General features: G+C 41.9%; 2 protein-coding genes across 3 annotated transcripts; one reads left to right on the plus strand and one right to left on the minus strand.

The window, feature by feature from the left end:
- The first annotated feature begins 600 nt into the window (after window positions 1–600).
- lin9 (lin-9 DREAM MuvB core complex component) lies at window positions 601–17,195 on the plus strand. 2 transcript variants are annotated; one of them, XM_021600800.3, is made up of 15 exons: window positions 601–906; window positions 4,038–4,070; window positions 6,055–6,140; window positions 6,483–6,587; window positions 6,828–6,958; window positions 7,046–7,171; window positions 7,458–7,615; window positions 7,760–7,893; window positions 8,167–8,292; window positions 14,873–14,974; window positions 15,061–15,141; window positions 15,260–15,385; window positions 15,686–15,868; window positions 15,946–16,043; window positions 16,202–17,195. In XM_021600800.3, the coding sequence occupies exons 1-15, from the start codon at window positions 879–881 to the stop codon at window positions 16,305–16,307; spliced, it is 1,623 nt and encodes a 540-aa protein (XP_021456475.2). In that variant the 5' UTR covers window positions 601–878; the 3' UTR covers window positions 16,308–17,195. The 2 variants fall into 2 exon arrangements, with proteins under 2 accessions (XP_021456475.2, XP_021456476.2); XM_021600801.3 differs by having other exon boundaries at window positions 818–906; window positions 6,831–6,958.
- Window positions 17,196–17,253: 58 nt separating this feature from the next.
- mixl1 (Mix paired-like homeobox) lies at window positions 17,254–18,648 on the minus strand. The gene is made up of 3 exons (XM_021600802.3): window positions 18,512–18,648; window positions 18,193–18,404; window positions 17,254–18,059 (listed from the first exon to the last, which is right to left on the minus strand). The coding sequence occupies exons 1-3, from the start codon at window positions 18,606–18,608 to the stop codon at window positions 17,403–17,405; spliced, it is 966 nt and encodes a 321-aa protein (XP_021456477.3). The 5' UTR covers window positions 18,609–18,648; the 3' UTR covers window positions 17,254–17,402.
- Window positions 18,649–20,789: the final 2,141 nt, after the last annotated feature.

Genomic DNA, 20,789 nt, shown 5'->3' on the forward strand with positions numbered 1-20,789 from the left:
AGTTTTTTTCTTCCTTCGGACAGCATGTTTAAGGTTAGCTCTCGAGAACTACAGCCAGTTCCCCTCTTGGGTTCTCAGCTGAAGGTATGGACCACAGCTGGCTCCATGTGAACTACAATCTTGACGCTCTGTTTAACATTTAGAAACGTTATTAATCATCACTTGCGATACAGTTTTGGAAACCTTTGGAACATAACTTTTATATAAGCGAGAACAAATATTTCAAATACAAAGACAAACTTAGTGTACTTGTACTCAGTTTAGCAAAGTTGCACCAGGATTTGTTTTGAAACAGCATTGGCTACAATACATCCTCATCTTGCCCTCGCATTTCCATTTTACCATTCCATTCAATATTTCCTGGTGCAACTTTGATAAACTGCATACAGTAAGTGTATATTTTGTATAAAAAAATATATATATATATATATTGCTCATATGAGGTGGATTTGCATTTAAACAGAGCATTTGGCCAGGGCCGGGCACTTGCCTCATGCAGCATAATAGCTATGTGGAATGAGTGTTAGTCATGTGCTGCTACGCAGTTGTGGGTGAACAGGGAGTACAGGAGGGGACTAAGCACGCACCCCTGAGGGCCCCAGTGTTGAGGGTCAGCATGATTGGATGTGTTGTTTCCTACCCTCACCCTCTACCATTTCCATGCCATATTGGCTTAGATAACTAAATGCATGTATTTGATTGCTACCCAATTTAAGCATCCCTTTACATAAACAGTTTACATGATAATAATAATGTTACTGTTTATTATCTAGGTGTAAACATAAATTCAGTCCATAAAAAATTGCCCTGCAGACACACTGTCCCAGAATGCATCTTGACAATATGGTCTTTGAAAAAAGCAGCGCGGCTAATTCAAGATGGCGGAGATGGACCAGCTAGACGAGAGTAAGTAATAACACGAATTTAACAAGACTTTTAAACTACCAATATAATTATGTGAGGAAATGTTTACTTTAGAACCTTGTATGTGTAACTGTTATTAACTGAATACTTGTCGCACTTTTTTCCTGAAGCGTTTGTAAACTAGTTTTCTAGACGCAAGCGCTAGTGAGCTAACGCTTGTTAGCAAGTTAGCTTGTGAAGCTAGCTGCTTACCGAGCTAACAAGCGTTAGCTCAGATTAGTACGCTAGCTAGCTGCTCTAAAAATAATTAGGCGATTGTCATTATGGCTAACTAAAGGTTTGCAGGCTTGTTTGTTGCCCGTTAGCTATCAACCCAGAAATCTAACGTTAGCTAGCTGAGCTTTGTTTGCTTACTTGATTTCTGAGTATTTGTATCAAACTTACTTAGCTACATTTAGCTAACTGTTAACGAGTTACATACATTAAACACTGTTTCCTAAAATACATCATTTGTATAGGTGTCTTGCTGTTTAAACATCTAAAAACAAATCGCCTATTCAGCAGTCTTATCTGTCAAGACACTGACAGAACAGCCCTCTAATGGGTGATGTGAGGGGTCATACTGCTGGCTAGTTGTCATATTTGTCTAGTAACTGTTCTAGCCACAAACTGCCAATTTCCTCGGTATTTAACAAACATCGATTGTAGAGTTGAAATATAAACTGTCAGACCACCTGCTATTCTTTCTATTTGTACCTAGCTAACTACCTTTGTCAATAATTGACCTTGGGTTATTGGGTTAATAAAGATCACATTCTCTCCAATGAGCATTATTTTGTCACAACACTTAGTATTTGCATATAGGGCTATATGGGGACTGCTGACTGGAGCTCATCTCCTCCTCACTATGAAACACCACATTTTTGGATTCTCACAAATATTACATTTTATTGACCTATGGGTTTTCTTATATAGTGCCTGTAGAAAGCCTACCCCCCCCCCTTCAAAATAAAATGTTCACCTTTTGTTGATTTATAGCTGGAATAAATACATTTCCACCCCCCATTGATCTACACATCCTACCACACAATTTCCAAGTGAGAAATATTCTGGAATGTTTTAGAAAATCAAAGGGGTTGGACAAGTGTCCACCCCCTTTTAATATAAATCTTAAATTAGCTCAGCTGTAACCAATCACCTTAATCACACACCAGGTTATTTAGCCTCCACCTGTGTAGTTATTCGTGTGATTTCATGATGATTTCAGGATAAATTCAGCAGTTCCTGTATGTTCCCTCTGCTGGGTTGGACATTGCAGAGCAAACACTTAACCATGAGAACCAATAAGCTTTGAAAAGAACTCCAGGACAAAGTTGTTGAAAAGCACAGATCAGGGGATAGGTATGAAAATATTTTAAAAAGTCCTAAAATATCCCTTGGAGCACGGTCAAGATGATTTTATTAAGTGGAAGGTGTATGGCATCGCCAAGACCCTACCTAGATCAGGCTTTCCTTCTAAACTGGATGACTGAGCAAGTAGGAGACTGATCAGAGAGGCTGCCAAGAGTCCAAAGGCAACTTTGAAAGAGCTGCAGGCTTTTATGGCCAAGACTGGTCAAAGTCTGTAAAAAAAAGGGGGGGGGGGCGGGGGGGATACCCTTGTCAGTTGCATAATGCATTCAACCGAAATGTGTCAAACACAATTTAAACTCCTCTGAATCAGAGAGGTGCGGGGTGGCAAGAAGGAAGCCATTACTCAAGAAAACCCACCTTGAATCCTGTTTTGAAGTATAAAAAAAAAAAGCAGTGTCAGTGTTGTGGTCTGACGAAACTACAATTGAAATGCAAAGCGTTACGTTTATCAGGATGAAGGGGAAAATGAATCGAGCAATGTACAGAAAAGTCCTTGAGGGAAAACCTGCTGCCCTCTGCAAGAAAGTTGAAACTGGGATGGAAGTTCACCTTTTCAGCATGACATCACAATGACCTGATGCACACAGCCAAAGCTATAGTGGAATAAAAAGGTAAATGTCCCAGTCAGAGTCCGGATCTAAATCCAATCGAAAATGTGTGGCATGACTTCGATTGCTGTCCTAATGAACTTGACAGAGCTTGAACCGTTTTGTAAAGAATGGTCAAATATCGCCAAATCTAGGCACTGACAGAACAAAAATTTTAAAAGTTCAAGGGGTTTAGACTTTCCATAGGCACTGTACATTCGGTTTATTGGGAACACCCATCTAGTACTGGGTCGGACCCCTCGTTGCCTCCAGATCAGCTATAATTCTTCTAGGAATGGATTCTACAAAGTATGACTTTCAAATGTTTCTCAGTTGGTATCAAGGGACCTAACGTGTGGCAGAATTTTTTTCCCCCACGTGATTACACCATCGCTACCAGCCTGTACTGTCGACACCATTTAGGATGGGGCCATGGACTCATGCTGCTTACGCCAAATCTTGCCATCATCGTGCCACAATGGGATTCGTTGGACCAGGCAATGTTTTTCCACTCAATTGTGTTGCTCATGTGCCCACTTGAGCCGCTTCTAGTTTTTAGCTGACAGGAATGGAACCCGGTGTGGTTTTCAGCTGCAATAGCCATCCGAGACAAGGACCGATGAGATGTGCGTTCTGTGATGCCATACTGCGCAGTTATATGCCTGTTTGTCGCCCGCCTGTTAGCTTGCAAGATTCTTGCCCTTCTTCGACCTTGCTCATCAACATGCTGTTTTCGTCCACAAGACTGCCGCTGACTGGAGGTTTTTTGATTGTCACACCATTCTCTGTAAACCCTAGACACTGTCGTGCGTGAAAAGCCCAGAGGCCAGCCATTTCTGATGTACTGGAACCGGCGCACCTTCAACTGACCACAATACACATTCAGTCTAAGTCACTCGTTTAGCCCATTTGTAACGTTCAACCAAACAGTAACTGGATGCCTGTCTGCCTGCTGTATATAGCAAGCCATGGCCACCTGACTCACTGTCTGTAGGAGTGAACCATTTTTGTGAATGGCCACTGAGTATGTAAATCCAAAATCATGAATAAAGTCACTCAATCCTCAAACACCATCAAATGAGAGAAAGGATGAATAAGAATGCGGGATTTTGTTTAAGTGGAGGACAAATTCCATGTCAGTCTTGGATCATTCCCCTCTTCTCTTGATTGCAGGCTCTTCAGCAGAGGCGCTAGTCAGTCTGAAAGGTACTGTAGCTTAACACATTGCATTTATTATCCCTGTCTGTGTATGTAACCTATGTATTGCATACTGCATGCCCACGTTGACTGTTTTTCCCAAAAGGTTGGAGATGTCAGTCCCTCATTGGATTAGGAGTCTTTAAAAGTCTGTAATTACAAGCTTAAAAATGCAACACACAGGTGATGTGTCAGACTCGGAACTAAGCCCATTTGAACTCTTAACTTGTCAATTGTTATAGTCTTAGACCATCAATGTGCTTTATTCACTGATGTCATTGTCTGATGTGGTAAGTATGTACTTATAAGTAGTTAACTCTCCTTTCCTGTAAGACTACTGATTGCAGAATACTTAATAGGAGAAATCAATAACGTGGAAACCAGTCCTTTCAGCTATGGCAGGGCTTGACATTAACTTTTTTTAGCCACTGATTTTTGTTTTTTACTTGTCCGAAACCTCAAGTCACACCATGGGCCAAAAAGGTGACAGGAAATTGTGTTGTATGATACAAGGAACCACTTCACAATAACATTCATTATTATTGACAATGGAAGGCTGCTGGTCTCTGATCCCATGTATAATACAGTATCTCCTGGTTATGTGTCCTTGAGCAAAGCGCTTAACCTCCTCCCCCCATAAGATACTGCACTGATAAGCTGTCAACCCTCCATCTGGAGAGCTACCAGGTGTGCATGCTTTGGCTCCAACCCTACTCAAAACACACCAGTCAGCTTATCCTGTTGAGCAGCTGATTTAAAACATTTGGCGTAAAAGCCTGCACACCCAGTAGCTCTCCTGGAATCTCTTGGAGGATGGTTGGTCACCCTGCAACATTACTTTTTATATATTTTATAAAATGAGTTACTTGTCAATAGGGTTGGGCACTATCCATAACTTCATACTGTCCCTGTTGCCATTCTGGGATATACGGTATTAATGGTAGTAACACCATAGGGGTGCTATTTTTAAAATATTTTTTCAAATGTAAATAAAGACCCAAAAATGTCACTTAACAGAATTTTTACAAAATGCTAACAAGTAACGTTACTAAGGAATCCCCATAGCGGATGCTTGGTAAACACGGAAGTCCAGAGAGGACATAAGAATAAATGTGGGGCATTTTAAGCTACGAACAATACTTTTCCAGAATTACATGGCCGGTATTGAATAGAGGAGAATCATAGCCAATTTTGAGTGCTTGAGGGACAGTTTTACAACTGGAGTAAGAAGCAATGGTTTCATCAACTGTCTGTCTGCCGTTTGCGGATATACACGAGTGCCGCAGGAAAGTTATTTTAGGATATCGGACATGACAATGACATTCATACATGCTAATAGTTAACTAGTGAGAACCAACTATACAATATGTTTTGAATTGGCCATCTAGTTAGTCTGTATGTCATTATTTTACCTGCTGCACAAATGGCTCTCCCTCTCCTCTGGCAACTGCCCGCTGGCGCAACCAGGATTTTCATTGCTGACCAAAAATGTGCTATAACTGGGCAAATAACTCACTAATTAGCAATGAATATCAACAAATGTGCACACGCGGCTCGCTATGATCTCAAAAATGCATCTCGCGACTGCATGATTGAAAGACCGCCCATGCCTGTCAATGTAGGCAGACCTACAGTAATTATACTCCGATGCAATTTGAAGAGATTGGGAGGACAGTGTGCAACACATTGCATCCAGAGGATACTGATCCAATTCTGATTGAAGTAGCCACATTTGATTTTTTTGTTGCGTGATTTGGATTTTTTGCTTGTCCATTTGGACAACCTTATTGCATTGTTTTTGTCTGACAATTTATTAACTTTCCCTGGGCAAGGGGAAACGTGTAATTTTGAACCCTGTATGGTCATGAAGTAAGAATACTAGGAAAGGAAGACATTTCAGAGTTTTGTGAAACAAACAATGAGAGAGCAGTGGTGATTTGTAAGATGCAAGTTTAATCTATTTTTGATAACGCCATATTTTGTGCATCTCCAGAGGGCAGTCTGTCAAATACTTTGAATGAGAAACAAACAAAAGCTCACAACACGAGAGGAAGACACACCTTGGTGTCCATGGAAACGGTGAGTTGGCCAATCTAGCACTTCATCACATCTATCCTTTGAAACTCTAGGTCTCCTATCGATTTATCTGGTGACTTAATCACTGTTAATTAAGTGGACACTGATAGTCTTATCAGAACTTCCCATTAGCAGTTTGTCCAAGTTACCCTCAATGTTATGATTTGCACGATCAGTTCTACCTTGAAACTTAATTTTTGTTCTAAACAAATCAGTGCCCCTGTTTCATCATAGATGGGGTAGGCGTGTGCCATAAGCAATACTATCTGCACATTTGAAAAACATTTTTATTAAGCATTGACATTATTCTCACCGATATGCTGACCCTCCTGTCCCTGTGTCTAGCCCACACGGAGCTCCAAGAGGAGCAGACTGTTCAGAGAGGAGGAGGAGCAGCGCCTCCCATCCAGATCCCCTAGAAGGAGCCAGAGGGTCACCTCTGTACCCCAGGTATAGCTCCGGCTCACACAGCTGGGCAAAGCAAATCCTGTTGCTTCTGTAAAATAAATGCCTTGCTTTTGGCCAGCATCGTCCTATCCCCCTCTTTGCAAATACACTACCTTCTTTCAACTCAGAGGTGACAGCATTGCCTCCTATAGATCAACTACTATAGCTCAGGATAACCCAGATGTGCTTTTGTAAACTATTTGACTTCATTATTGTTAATTTGTTTTGATTGTTTTCTTTCAGAAGTTTGCTAATGTGACGACCCCAGATAAGAAAGTGTCTCAGAGAATCGGGCTGAGGTTGAGAAACCTTCTCAAACTTCCTAAAGCACACAAATGGTGCATCTACGAGTGGTTCTATTCTAACATAGATGGGTAAGCTACACTACCACGACAGCTGTATAACTTAAACACACCCAGTGTGTAATTCCTTTGACCTCTGACACCTTTTCCTGCACCCAGACCTTTATTTGAAGGTGACAATGACTTCTGCCTGTGCCTGAAAGAATCCTTCCCCAACCTGAAGACCAGGAAGTTGACCCGCGTGGAGTGGGGTACAATCAGGAGACTGATGGGGAAACCCAGACGGTATTGTTCATTATTACAGCACATTCTCTTTTTAAAGACTGACCTTCCAAATCTGGTTTGCATTAATTTATTTTTCTGTTTCCTTTTGAAGTGAGTAGATTGTCCCCATGAATATCCCGTTCTTTTTTAAATTATTTCGAATCACCAATGATACATCTTATGGACACCATGGATTCTCAGGGAAATATCCTGGAATGTTAAAGAAACCTTCCTTGGTTGTCTTTCACGCACACCAAGTATACCAACTGTTTGTGTAAAATTTACTTAGTTAAATGTTCCCCTTTAGGTGTTCGTCTGCGTTCTTTGCTGAGGAGCGGACTGCGCTGAGGCAGAAGAGGCAGAAGATGCGTATGCTGCAGCAGAGGAAGTTTTTCGACGTGGCACACTGCAAAGACCTCCCCGACGAGATCCCCTTGCCGCTCGTCATAGGAACCAAAGTCACCGGTAAAACACTGTAGTGATGGCAACCGAAATGACTTGTTAAATACCAGCAGCCCCTACCCTAAAAGTAGCTATCAGCAAACCTGTAGTCATAGCACCCAAAGTCCCCTTTAAATCTCCAGATTAGATGGATTCTGTGTGTTCCAGCTCGTCTTAGGGGAGTCCATGACGGCCTGTTCACTGGGCAGATCGATGCCGTGGATACGGGCGCTGCCACTTACCGTGTGACCTTTGACCGGAATGGGCTGGGCACACACACCGTGCCTGATTACGAAGTGCTGGTACGCCTGGTCTTCATTACTCATTCAGCATTGACATGTTAGAATGAGGGATTCTGACCTCGGCAAACATCAAACACACAGAGAAACCGGAGTCTGTCCATTACCAGCAGTGCTGTTGTCAACTTAAAAAGCAAAACATTTAGAACAATCCTTCAATCACACACGCTACATGGAAATCACAAGGGAACAAGAAAAAGACGATGCAATAAATTACTTCCTGCTGTATTACCAACGATATGGTTGATTTAAATCTGTTGTTTTTCCCCCCTCCAGAGTAATGAGCCCAACGAGACCATGCCCATCTCAACCTTCGCACAGAAACTGAGACCCTCCCGCTTCCAAAACTTCATGACCCCTCCCAGAGTGACCTACGCCTCCGCCACCACACCAGTCCTCATGGTAAGAAGGAAACGGTGCACATTGTACAGTACCAGTCAAACTTTGACACACCTACTCAATACGGGGTTTTTCTTTATTTTTACTATTTTATACATTATAGAATAGTGAAGACATCAAAACTATGAAATAATACATATGGAATACTGTACTAACCAAAAAGTGTTTAACAAATCAAAATATTTTATTTGAGAGAATTCAAATTGCCACCCTTTGCCTTCACTCTTGGCATTCTCTCAACTTGCTTCATGCAGGGATGCAAACTAGTCACCTTTCGGTGAAATTCGCCTCAAAATAGGTGACCTACGTGATTCGTGATGAGAAAAGTTTGTGCGGGGGTGCTTTGGATCACTACTGGCTGTAAGTGAACGAGTGATGCGCCTTTGGAGCAATACTGGCTGTATCCAAGGTTCAGCCAATCGTTCACATAACAATAGAATGCAGCACGCTACTTAAGAGAGACACGACAACCAATGTGCTAGTTACGGCATCAGCGTATGCTGAAAGAGCGGAGAGTGGAATGGCAATTTACCAATTACAGCAGGGCGTCCCCTGAACGATAAGAGGTAGGAGAGAAGCCTGACCACCGAGATGGGGTTGAAAAGGTGATGAACCGCACTTCATGCGCTGTAACCGAAAAACACCTGGCATTTGGAAAATTTGAGCTGAGGGAGAAAGTGTGGCGGAACAAGTATTGTTTAGAGGTGAAAGAAACACCTATTTAGGCGAGGTGCTGGCTAGCGGAGGGGAATGCTTACAAAAATAAAGGAGAGCCGCACACTCTAGGAGCTCAGGTGCAAAAATATTTATGCCCAGCGTTTCGACAGACAAGCTGTCATCATCAGGGTATAATGACAAACACTGCAGGATGACTCATTTATATAGTGTCAAGACACACAGGTGTCCGTAATCATGGCCGGGTGTGGTCTGATATCATTGGTTCATCCTCATATTAAAATAACATACAAAAAACATAAATGGATAGCGTACGATCATAGATACAATTTGGCTACATACGCCTACAAACATTTACAATAGCAAAATAACGTAGAGACGAAATCGAGTGGTTTTCTTCCAAAAAGTTGGCCGCAACTGGGTAAGTTGAGTTTTTGCAGCTAATGGTGCTACGATGCTCCGAGATGCGTACTTTTAAATTGCGCTTTGTTTTATCCACACAATTTTATCCACACAAAAGGACAAGTTATAAGATAAATAGCACCCTTAGTGGAGCACGTGATGACACCTTTGATTGGGATCTGTTTCCCTGTTTGGGGGTGTTTGAAGGATCTACATTTTATAAGTGTCATTACATTGAGCACAGCCATTACACTTGTAGTCTCCATCCGTTAGGGGCGCAAATAGACATTGTGCAGGGATATCTTGGGGTGGTAAATCAGAGTTTACCAATTGTGAGATTTCTGCCCCGTGAGAATACGAACAAGGGAAAGTATCGGTAATGTGTTTTCAGACCATCATCGGATCTTAGAATGTGCCAATGTTTGTTCAGAGCACTTTGAATAGCGGGTAGTTTGTTTTTGCTAGACTGACCTTGAAAAAGGTTGTCTCGTTTTGGGACAAGTATTGTTAAGTATATTGCTACAGTAGCTAGATCGAAGTTGACGTTGGCTAGCCAGAGAAATGTTGAGCAATATTAGCCAACTTAACTGGACACACAATTGAGTTTATGGTGTGAAAATTAGCTGGCTAATAAGGTCAGGCAGCTAACGTTAGCTTGTCTGATGTTGTAACCTAACCATTCGCTATAGTATTAACTGGTATACGACTCCTTGCCGATGTGCCGAAAGCGAGGGGGGATTATTAAATGTTTTACTCTGTGAACATTATTTTTGCACACATGTAGCCTTGTGCACTTGATCGACGTCTACTATAGTTGCAACTATAATAGAGCAAAAATAGAATTCCTGGTTCATTCTATTTTCACTTTAAAACTTCTTATGGCTAGGCCTCGACAACATTCCGCTGAAAAGGCAGCGCGCAAAATTCAAAAATATATTTTTACTTTCACACATTAACAAGTCCAATACACCAAATGAAAGAAACTTCTTGTTAATCTACCCATCGTGTCAGATTTCAAAAAGGCTTTACAGCGAAAGCACAACATATGATTGTTAGGTCAGAGCCAAGTCACAAAAACACACACAGCCATTTTTCCAGCCAAAGATAGGAGTCACAAAAAGAAATATAGATCAAATGAATCACTAACCTTTTGATGATCTTCATCAGATGACACTCATAGGACATCATGTTACACAATACATGTATGTTTTGTTCGATAATGTGCATATTTATATCCAAAAATCTCAGTTTACGTTGGCGCATTACGTGCAGTAATGTTTTGCTTCCAAAACATCTGGTGATTTTGCAGATAGCCACATCAAATCCCAGAAATACTCATAATAAACATTGATAAAAGATACAATTGTTATTCACAGAATTAAAGATACACTTCTCCTTAATGCAACCGCTGTGTCAGACTTCAAAACTTTACGGAAAAAGCATCATCTGAGCTTGGCGCTCAGAGCCCAATCCAGCCAAAGAAATATCCGCCATGTTGGAGTCAACAGAAGTCAGAAATAGCATTATAAATATTCACTTACCTTTGGTCTTCATCAGAATGCACTCCCAGGAATCCCAGTTCAACAAATGTTTGATTTGTTCCATAAAGTCAATAATTTATGTCTATATAGCCACTTGTTGTTAGCGCGTTCAGCCCAGTAATCCATCTTCATGAGGCGCGAGCACTAGGTCCAGACAAAGTCGAAACGTTCTGTTACAGTTCGTAGAAACATGTCAAATGACGTATGGATCTTTAGAATGTTTTTAACAACTTCAATAATGTTCCAACCGGAGAATTCCATTGTCTGCAGAAAAGCAATGGAATGAGAGCTACCTCTCACAGGAACGAGCATCACGAGCCTGTGGCACTCTGCCAGACCACTGACTCAAAGAGCCCTTATGAGCCCCTCCTTTACAGTAGAAGCCTGAAACAAGTTTCTAAAGACAGTTGACATCTAGTGGAAGCCTTGGGAAGTGCAATTTGACCCCATAGACACTGTATTCGGTAGGCCAAGCTTTGAAAACTACAAACCTCAGATTTCCCACTTCCTGGTTGGATTTTTATCAGGTTTTCGCCTGCCATATGAGTTCTGTTATACTCAGACATCATTCAAACAGTTTTAGAAACTTCAGTGTTTTCTATCCAATACTACTAATAATATGCATATATTAGCATCTGGAACTGAGTAGGAGGCAGTTTACTCTGGGCACGCTTTTCATCCAAAAGTGAAAATGCTGCCCCCTATCCCCCTATCCCTCAGATTTCCCACTTCCTGGTTGGATTTTTATCAGGTTTTCGCCTGCCATATGAGTTCTGTTATACTCAGACATCATTCAAACAGTTTTAGAAACTTCAGTGTTTTCTATCCAATACTACGAATAATATGCATATATTAGCATCTGGAACTGAGTAGGAGGCAGTTTACTCTGGGCACGCTTTTCATCCAAAAGTGAAAATGCTGCCCCCTATACCCCCTATATTTTACACACAGAGACTGATCATGTAGATCCTATTCTTTGTTGTTTAATTAGTTAAAACCTGCATTTCCCCTTAGCAGGGATTATTTTCTTTTTTTTTGCAAGTTTCAGTACAACAAAACAAGTTGCCTTTTTGGGCCATCACCAGTTTGCATCCCTGTTCATGAGGTTGTCACTTGGAATGCATTTCAATAAACAGGTGTGCCGTATAAAAGTTAATTTGTGGAATTTCTTCCCTTAATGCGTTTGATCCAATCAGTTGTTGTGACAAGGTAGGGGTGGTATACATAAGACAGCCCTATTTGGTAAAAGACCAAATCCATATTATGGCAAGAACAGTTCAAATAAGCAAAGAGAAACGACAGTCCATCATTACTTTAAGACATGAAGATCAGTCAATCCGGGAAAAGGTCATTAACTTTGAAAGTTTCTTCAAGTGCAGTCACAAAAACCAAGCGCTGTGATGAAAACTGACTCGCATGAGGACCGCCACAGGAAAGGAAGACCCTGAGTTACCTTTGCTGCAGAGGATACGTTCATTAGTTACTAGCCTCAGAAATTGCAGCCCAAATAAATGCTTGAGAGTTCAAGTAACAGACAGATCTCAACATCAACTGTTCAGAGGAGACTCTGTGAATCAGGCCTTCGTGGTGGAATTGCTGCAGAGAAATCACCACTGAAGGACAGCAATAAGAAGATGCTTGGTCCAAGAAACACGAGCAATTGACATTAGATGGGTAAAAAGTTATCCTTGGGTCTGGAATCCACGTGGCTTCGTGAGATGTGGTGTGGGTGAACAGATGATCTCCATGTGTATTTCCCACCGTAAAGTATAGAGGAGGAGATGTTATGGTGTGGGGTGCTTTGCTGGTGACACTGTCTGTGATTTAATTTAGAATTCAAGGCACACTTAACCACCATGGCTCCAAAGCATTCTGCAGCAATACGCCATCCCATCTGGTTTGCGCTCAGTGGGACTATCGTTTGTTTTTCAACAGGACAATGACCCAACACACCTCCAGGCAATGTAAGGGCTATTTGACCAAGAATGAGGGTGATGGAGTGCTGCATCAGATGACATGGCCTCCACAATCACCTGGCCTCAACCAAAATGAGACGAGTTGGAATGCAGAGTGAAGGAAAAGCAGCCAACAAGTGCTCAGCATATGTGGGAACTCCTTCAAGACTGTTGGAAAAGCATTCCTCAGGCTGGTTGAGAGAATGCAAAGCAGTCATCAAGGAAAAGGGTGGCTACTTTGAAGAATATAAAATATATTTTGATTTGGTCATGGGTGAACCTCAGCCACGCTCAAGGTCCTAAACGATATATCCCCCATCGATAAGAGACCTTACTGTGCAGCAGTATTCATCAACCTGCCTAAGGCTTTCGACTCTGTCAATCACAACATTCTTATTGGCAGACTCAAATGATTGTTTAAATGCCTTGTTTACTCAAATGATTGCCTTGCCTGGTTCACCAACTACTTTGCAGACAGTGTCACATCGGAGGGCCTGTTGTCCGGACCTCTGGCAGTCTCTATGGGGTGCCACAGGGTTCATTTCTCGGGCCGACTCTCTTCTCTGTATACATCAATGATGTCGCTCTTGCTGCTGGTGATTCTTTAATCCACCTCTACGCAGACAGTTCTGACTTAGATTATGTGGACAACTACAAATACCTACGTGTCTGGTTAGACTGTGAACTCTCCTTCCAGACTCACATTAAACATCTCCAATCCAAAATTAAATCTAGAATCTGCTTCCTATTTCGCAACAAAGCATCCTTCACTCATGCTGCCAAACATACCCTGGTAAAACTGACGATCCTAGACTTTGGCGACGTCATTTACAAAATAGCCTCCAACACTCTACTCAACAAACTGGATGCAGTCTATCACAGTGCCATCCGTTTTGTCACCAAAGCCCCATATACTACCCACCACTGCGACCTGTACGCTCTCGTTGGCAGGCCCTCGCTTCATACTCGTCACCAAACCCACTGGCTCCAGTTTATCTACCAGTCTATGCTAGGGAAAGCCCCGCCTTATCTAAGCTCACTGGTCACCATAGCAGCACCCATCCGTAGCATGCGCTCCAGCTGGTGTATCCCATTGGTCACCCCCAAGGCCAATTCTTCCTTTGGCTGCCTTTCCTTCCAGTTTTCTGCTGCCAATGACTGGAACGAACTGCAAAAAACACTGAGGCTGGAGACTCATATCTCCCTCACTAGCTTTAAGCACCAGCTGTCAGAGCAGCTCACAGATCACTGCACCTGTACATAGCTTATCTGTAAATAGCCCATCCAACTACCTCATCCCCATACTATATTTATTTATCTTGCTCCTTTGCACCTCAGTATCTCTACTTGCACATTCATCTTCTGCACTTTTTACCATTTGTGTTTAATTGCTAAATTGTAATTACTTTGCCACCATGGCCTATTTATTCCCTTACCTCCCTTATCCTACCTCATTTGCACATGCTGTATATAGACTTTTTCTACTGTATTATTGATTGTATGTTTGTTTATTCCATGTGTAACTCTGTATGTGTCCGAACTGCTTTGCTTTATCTTGGCCAGGTCGCAGTTGCAAATGAGAACTTGTTCTCAACTAGCCTACCTGGTTTAAATAAAGGTGAAATAAAAACATTTTTTAATACTTTTAACACTTTTTTTTGGTTACTACATGATTCCATATGTGTTATTTCATAGTTTGATGTCTTCACTATTATTCTACAATGTAGAAAATAGTAAAAATAAAGAAAAACCCTTGGATGAGTAGGTACGTCCAAACTTTTGACTGGTACTGTAGTTTCATCACTTCTAATCATTCATTTCTGAATGATGTCATCTGGGATACTGGTTAGGTATTGTCTTTACAGTGTTATTTGTGATAATTTGAGATCACTGTGAATGTTACATGTACTTCTATTGCTATAACATGATTATGACTGACCCTTTGTCTCTCAATTTAATTCAATGTTGCTTTGCTTATTTGCCATTGGAATTTACACATTCCTGTGACAGGACAATGATCCCCTCATCAGCCAGTCTCCATGGAAAAACAAACTCCCTGGAGCGGACGGAGACACGCTTGGAGGGTTCCCTGTCAAGTTCCTCGTCCAAGTGGTCAGTCTTCCTATCTTGACTCTGCTTCTAGGATAATAGAGCATAATGTGAAGGTAAATGTCCCACTAAGAATCTCTCCCTCCTAGACGAGGCTCTCCAAGATCCTCATGATCAAGAAAGAACACGTCAAGCACTTGAAGGATATGAACGCAGAAGCTGAAAAACTGGTAGAGTCTCAGAAAATACTAAATCCGTATTATGACAGAATGTTCCTAACAGTTTATTCCATCATAGAAATGGTAAATATATACAACTTAACATTAAATTGTGCTGTGTGTTTTGTAGAAGTCGTGCTCGATGCCTATAGGCCTAGAGTTCCAGAAGCGTTATGCCACCACAGTACTGGAGCTGGAGCAGCTCAATAAAGACCTGAACAAGGTGCTGCACGAGGTCCAGCAGTTCTGCTACGAGGTGACGACACACTGGCACATCTTTCGGTCTAATCTCAGTAAACAGGCTATATTTTGTCTTGCAGCTAGACGTGTAACAGATCGCCTTACCTCCGAGTGTATTTAGCAAGAAGGCATGAGACGAGCAAAACATCACCAATAGTAATTTTTAGATTATCATCAATGAAGGCTGTCTAATGACGATACACTGATAAATTGCATATTTGTTTCCAAAGCTTAAATGAGCATCTTTCTCTTTGGCTGGTCCCAGAACAGTTTATACAAGAATATGAATCGACACATGTCCCTCTGTCCTCTCCAGCTGGCCCCAGATCAGGGCATGGCTCCTGCGGACCGGCCCACAGAGCTGCGTCAGCGCTGTGAGGAGGAGGCCAAGGAGATGGTGCAGCAGACCAACACCCTCCGTGACGACCAGCAGTGCGTCTCCAACGCCAGCCTCACACACCTCATCTCAGGCCTCACTGCCTTACTGCTGCAGATCAAGGTTAGTGTATGGTGCGCGCACACAGCATCACAGCACTACTCTATTTGTTTGCCTGAGCATGTATTTGTTTGTTCCAGTGTCTGGCTGAAGGAGGAGATCTGAACTCCTTTGAATTTAAATCACTCACTGACTCTCTGAATGACATAAAGAGCTCAATCGACCCCTCCAACCTCAGGTGAGTGCCTCTACAGTTCACATCCAATTTGCCCAATATTTCATCCTATTTAGCGCTATGCGAGGAGATGGGTGACTGTGGTGGAAGACTTCAGAGGAAGGGATAGAAGATGGTGGGTGCATGTTCACCTGGTCTTAATGTTTGTCTTGCCTTTGCAGTTGCTTCCAGAACAACGTAGAGATTCACGTAGCCCATATCCAGAGTGGTCTGAGTCAGCTGGGAAACCTACACGCCTTTGCAGCCAACAACACCAACACAGTCTGAACACACACAAAGAGTGCGGCCTGGTCAGCATCAACTAAGTGGAACATGCACACTATCTCGAGTGACTGTGAAAGAAGAGGTCGGTTTGTGGCCCCCCTGACTTTCAAACAAAAAGCCCCCACTGAAATGATCTGGCTCAACATGTAGGCTGTTTCTGAGGTTGTGGGGAAATATCCTTACTTTTCTCATAGCTGTCTGTCATCCACCTTTGATTTTATTGTATATATGTCTTTGAAAATGACTTGTTTACTGTAATGAACACAGACAAAATGTCATGTCAAACCTACCCTGGTCTATAGACTAGGACTTTGGTCACTGCAAGAATTCACAACACAATTTCTGTTGTAGATTTATTCTATGGTCTCATGTGCCAAACAGTACTTCAAGCGGTTTCTATTATAATCCATATTTATTTTTAAGAGTTGGTGATAAAACAAGATTTACCATTTGGAGCTTCCCTTTGTGAGTCAATGTTTTGTGTTCCTTTACTCCACTGGTAGTAAGCACAGGGTAGGCTAAAGAATGTTTTGTAAAATTGTTTATTGTAGATATTTGTACAATACCTTTGAGTACTCTGATTTATCGTTAACATTTCTGTAACATACTCAGAGATGGCTTTTGTAATTGTGTGCACTGAAGAGATTTTTTTTGTATTTTTGTAAAATGAGAATTCTGGTTTTTGATGCAGTTGACTCAAATTGATTGGCAGCCTCGAATATGGCATTGTTGAAGCATCAGACTGACATGTAACCCAAATTCAAACAATACTAAGGTGATAAATGTTTGTTTCCAGAATTTCTCCAGTCACTTTTTGTTTTGTAAATCTGTATATGGGAATTTGTACATATTCCTTGCTCTCATTTTATATTAAACATATAGCCAAGAAAACTCATGATTTTGTGACAATTGATACGGATCAGTGGGGGGAAAAATGACACAGCGGGGGTAGATTAAATATAATATTTTATTTGGTAGCCTGTTTGAAAACGAAGACAATCAAAATAATATACAATAAATAAGTATCTTTATAACAAACTTACATCCGTTCATTTTGAAGTGATGAACCCATCAGTCAATTTCACATTGACAGAAAATTCACATGAAGTCACCAAAGCCAGACATGGCACCGTTTTCCCACTCTGAATCCGAATCAGAAAACTCTTGAGCCTTGCTAGCACGAATGGGAGAGAAGTGGCCAAAGTTATCAGGTCTGGTCTTAACCTGAGGATGCTGTACCTGGCATGCGATATGCTTTGGAGAGGACCTGCCTAAGTTGTTCTGTGAAGGAATAGGAGGGATAACAACTTTCATTTCGGGACCTATGGTCTTGTTTGGGGGAAAGTTGTCATATTCAACCAGGACATGTTTTGTACCTTCACTACCGCTTATGTTGCTCTGGGACTTAATGTAAAGTCCATTTCCCTTGTGATACGGATGAACGTTGTTGCACGGAACCGCAACGCTCAACTCATCTCGTTCAATTTGCTCAATTTTTCTTGTATTCCCATTTATGGATGCATCGTCAACATACGGGATAGTTGAGTGTTCGTAGTTACCAGTTTTCGTGGGTAGTGTAGTCTTGGCTTGCGTTTCTTCCGTCCGGCTGTGGAGTGGTGGTCTGAAGTTGGGCATTCGGTGATGGAGTTGTGCGAACGGGGTCACGGGGGCGCTGGCGGCAACACCATTGAGCTTCATAGAAATGGACGACCCTTCCAGGCGACGGGATTTTGCGCGTCGGTTCTGGAACCACACCTGTGGGAGATAACGTCCTTTAACGTTTTCTTCGCATTTCAAGTAATTTTTTTGTGGGTAGGCCTAGAACATTTTGCCCATGGCAGTTTGCCAAGATTTATCATGGAAACAACTTGTAAATCTGGTGCCTTACCTGAATTCTGGACTCTGGTAGGCCGGTGAGAGCCTCAAGTCTCTCACGAAGGAATATGTCAGGGTATTTGGTGTCGGAGTATACTTTCTCCAGCACCCCAATCTGCTGCTGGGTGAAGTTGGTTCTCTTCCTTCGATGGGTCATACTGTCGGCTCTCTGTAAAGTGGCGTTTGGGGAGTTGAAGTAGTTTGCCCTATCCGCAGCACCATAATCTGTCAAAAACAAGAGCGATGCAATGAATGTAAAATGTAACGAAGGTAGACAGTAAGATTTACAGAGAGATTGCGCTTAACCTGTGCGTAATTACACTGTAACCAACCTGAATGCAGCATGCTATTCCTCTCCATGTGTCCTTCGGGGTACATCGGGAATTGAGTTAGGTCTCCTACCCTCAGTTTTCCGTGGACGGCTGACATATTACTACTCTAGTCTATTCCCAGAATCTGACTGACCACAACCGCCTGATCCCCGGTTTTATATCCGCCCTCATCTCCTTGTGATCAAAGGTGACGTCGGAATGTGTGAACTACGAGGGCAGTTAGCGGCGGCTGGCACTGGAGACGAACATTGTTCCTAGCGCGTCTGATGGCTGGAGAAAGGTGTGAATCTGCGACACCCTGAACGGTAGTGTGCACAAGGTCGCTTGAAAAGGTCTACATGTCCAATACACAACTTGAGAAAGCATTTATATGCTTTTTGAAGAAATGGTGGTCCCCTTCTGAAGCAGTAGTCTTCAAAGAGAGGATGTGAAAGGCTTCCACCATGCTGAGAATTACAGAAATATTTTTTACCTTCATTTAACTAGGCAAGTCAGTTAAGAACAAATTCTTATTTTCAATTACGGCCTAGGAACAGTGGATTAACTGCCTTGTTCAGGTGCAGAACGACAGAATTTTACCTCGTCAGCTCTGGGATTCGATCTTGCAACCATCCGTTTACTAGTTAGTACAACGATCTAACCACTAGGCTGCCTGCCGCCCATAATTATGGGTCCATACCTCTATATTCAGCAATGATTCCATTTTAACGGTAGCTGCAAACATTTGTTCACTTTTAAAATGTTGTTGTTTAGCCTATTTATTTAATCTTATATAGGTTAATAAATGTTTTATTTAACCTATATCTCTGCAAGTCAGTTAATTAAGAACACATTGTTATTTACAATGATGGCCTACCAAGAGGGGGGGGGGGGGGGTGGCTGGGATGAAAAAAATATATATAGGACAATACACACATGACAAGAGAGACAACACAACACTACATAAAGAGAGACCTATAAGACAACAGCATGGCAGCAACACATGACAACACAGAATGGTAGCAACAAGACAACATGGTAGCAGCACAAAACAGGGTACAAACATTATTGAGCACAGACAACAGCACAAAGGGCAAAAAGGTAGAGACAATACATCACGCAAAGAATGTCCATGATTGAGTCTTTGAATGAAGAGATTGAGATATGGTGATGTAGGCAGTTTCAAACCAGACCTACATGGAAATATACACTATAGTAAAATGTGTAGGCCTACTTTCAGTTGACCCAGTGGGTCTTGTGAATGATCATGACGAATCATACCTCTATCAACAAAGAGCATGTCAATACACAAACCCAGATCAAAGGTGGTCATGAGGGTATGTTTGAGGTGAATGGCCTGCCTCCACATGGGCAATAGGAGGTCAAGTCAAGAGGTCAACATCAAACTCACACTCATCCATGTATGTGTACCAGTACAGAAATAGATGATTGAATGTATTTAACAACTTTGTTACAAATGCAGTTACCCTAAATCTGAAATAATTATGCATGAATTCTGAAAAATATTTATCGATCCATTTCACTTGGGCCCCCAGACAAGACATTGATTTGACATTGGATTCAAATGTGCTTGTGATCGAGTCCTATATATTGCAGCACTTCACAAGCCAGGCTTTGTCTGAGGGTTCCAACTCCATTTGGTTACTGTCTGTCTGTGAGCCTCTAGAGTGTTACATTGGGCTGTTGAGGTTCCTGATCTTGTGTAATGGCCTGGGTCAATGTTCTCAGGCTTCTTCTTGTGCATAACCTAAAGTCTTCGTGAGGGACATATCTCAGATGTTTCAAAACGTCTCAGATCATGTTTCTTTTGCTTGCAAATCTTTGAATAATTCAAATTTCAGATACCCAAAAATTACAAAATTGGTGTTCTGCATCATGCAAGAGTCAGACACCCCAAGGCTAGAATACTTTGTCTGCTTTTGATGCAGATGTAGACCACACAGCCGTATGTAGGCTAACTATTCACAACAGACCTAACTGTCATACATTAATTAGGTTGTGAAAGTGTTTCGTAATGAAAAAAAAGGAGGACCATGAAGGGAGATTTAACAATTGTGTTCATTCTTGTTGACTGTATGTCTAGCATAGTCAAAGACTGACACTGACCCTACTGCTGATAAGATCTGTTAAATTAGATTAAAGGCTGGAGAAAGTTGATTAACTATTTTTTCTTTCAAACATCAAACAGCAGAGAGCGGCTGGCTGGTCAGAGCATCATGCTCAAGGCAGTGATCAGCTGAGCTGTGATAGGGGGCAGCCTTTGTTGATAGACCCATTA

The sequence above is a fragment of the Oncorhynchus mykiss genome, chromosome 4 (genome assembly GCF_057628025.1).
Source record: "Oncorhynchus mykiss isolate SJ-2025 chromosome 4, ASM5762802v1, whole genome shotgun sequence".
Lineage (NCBI taxonomy): Eukaryota > Metazoa > Chordata > Actinopteri > Salmoniformes > Salmonidae > Oncorhynchus > Oncorhynchus mykiss.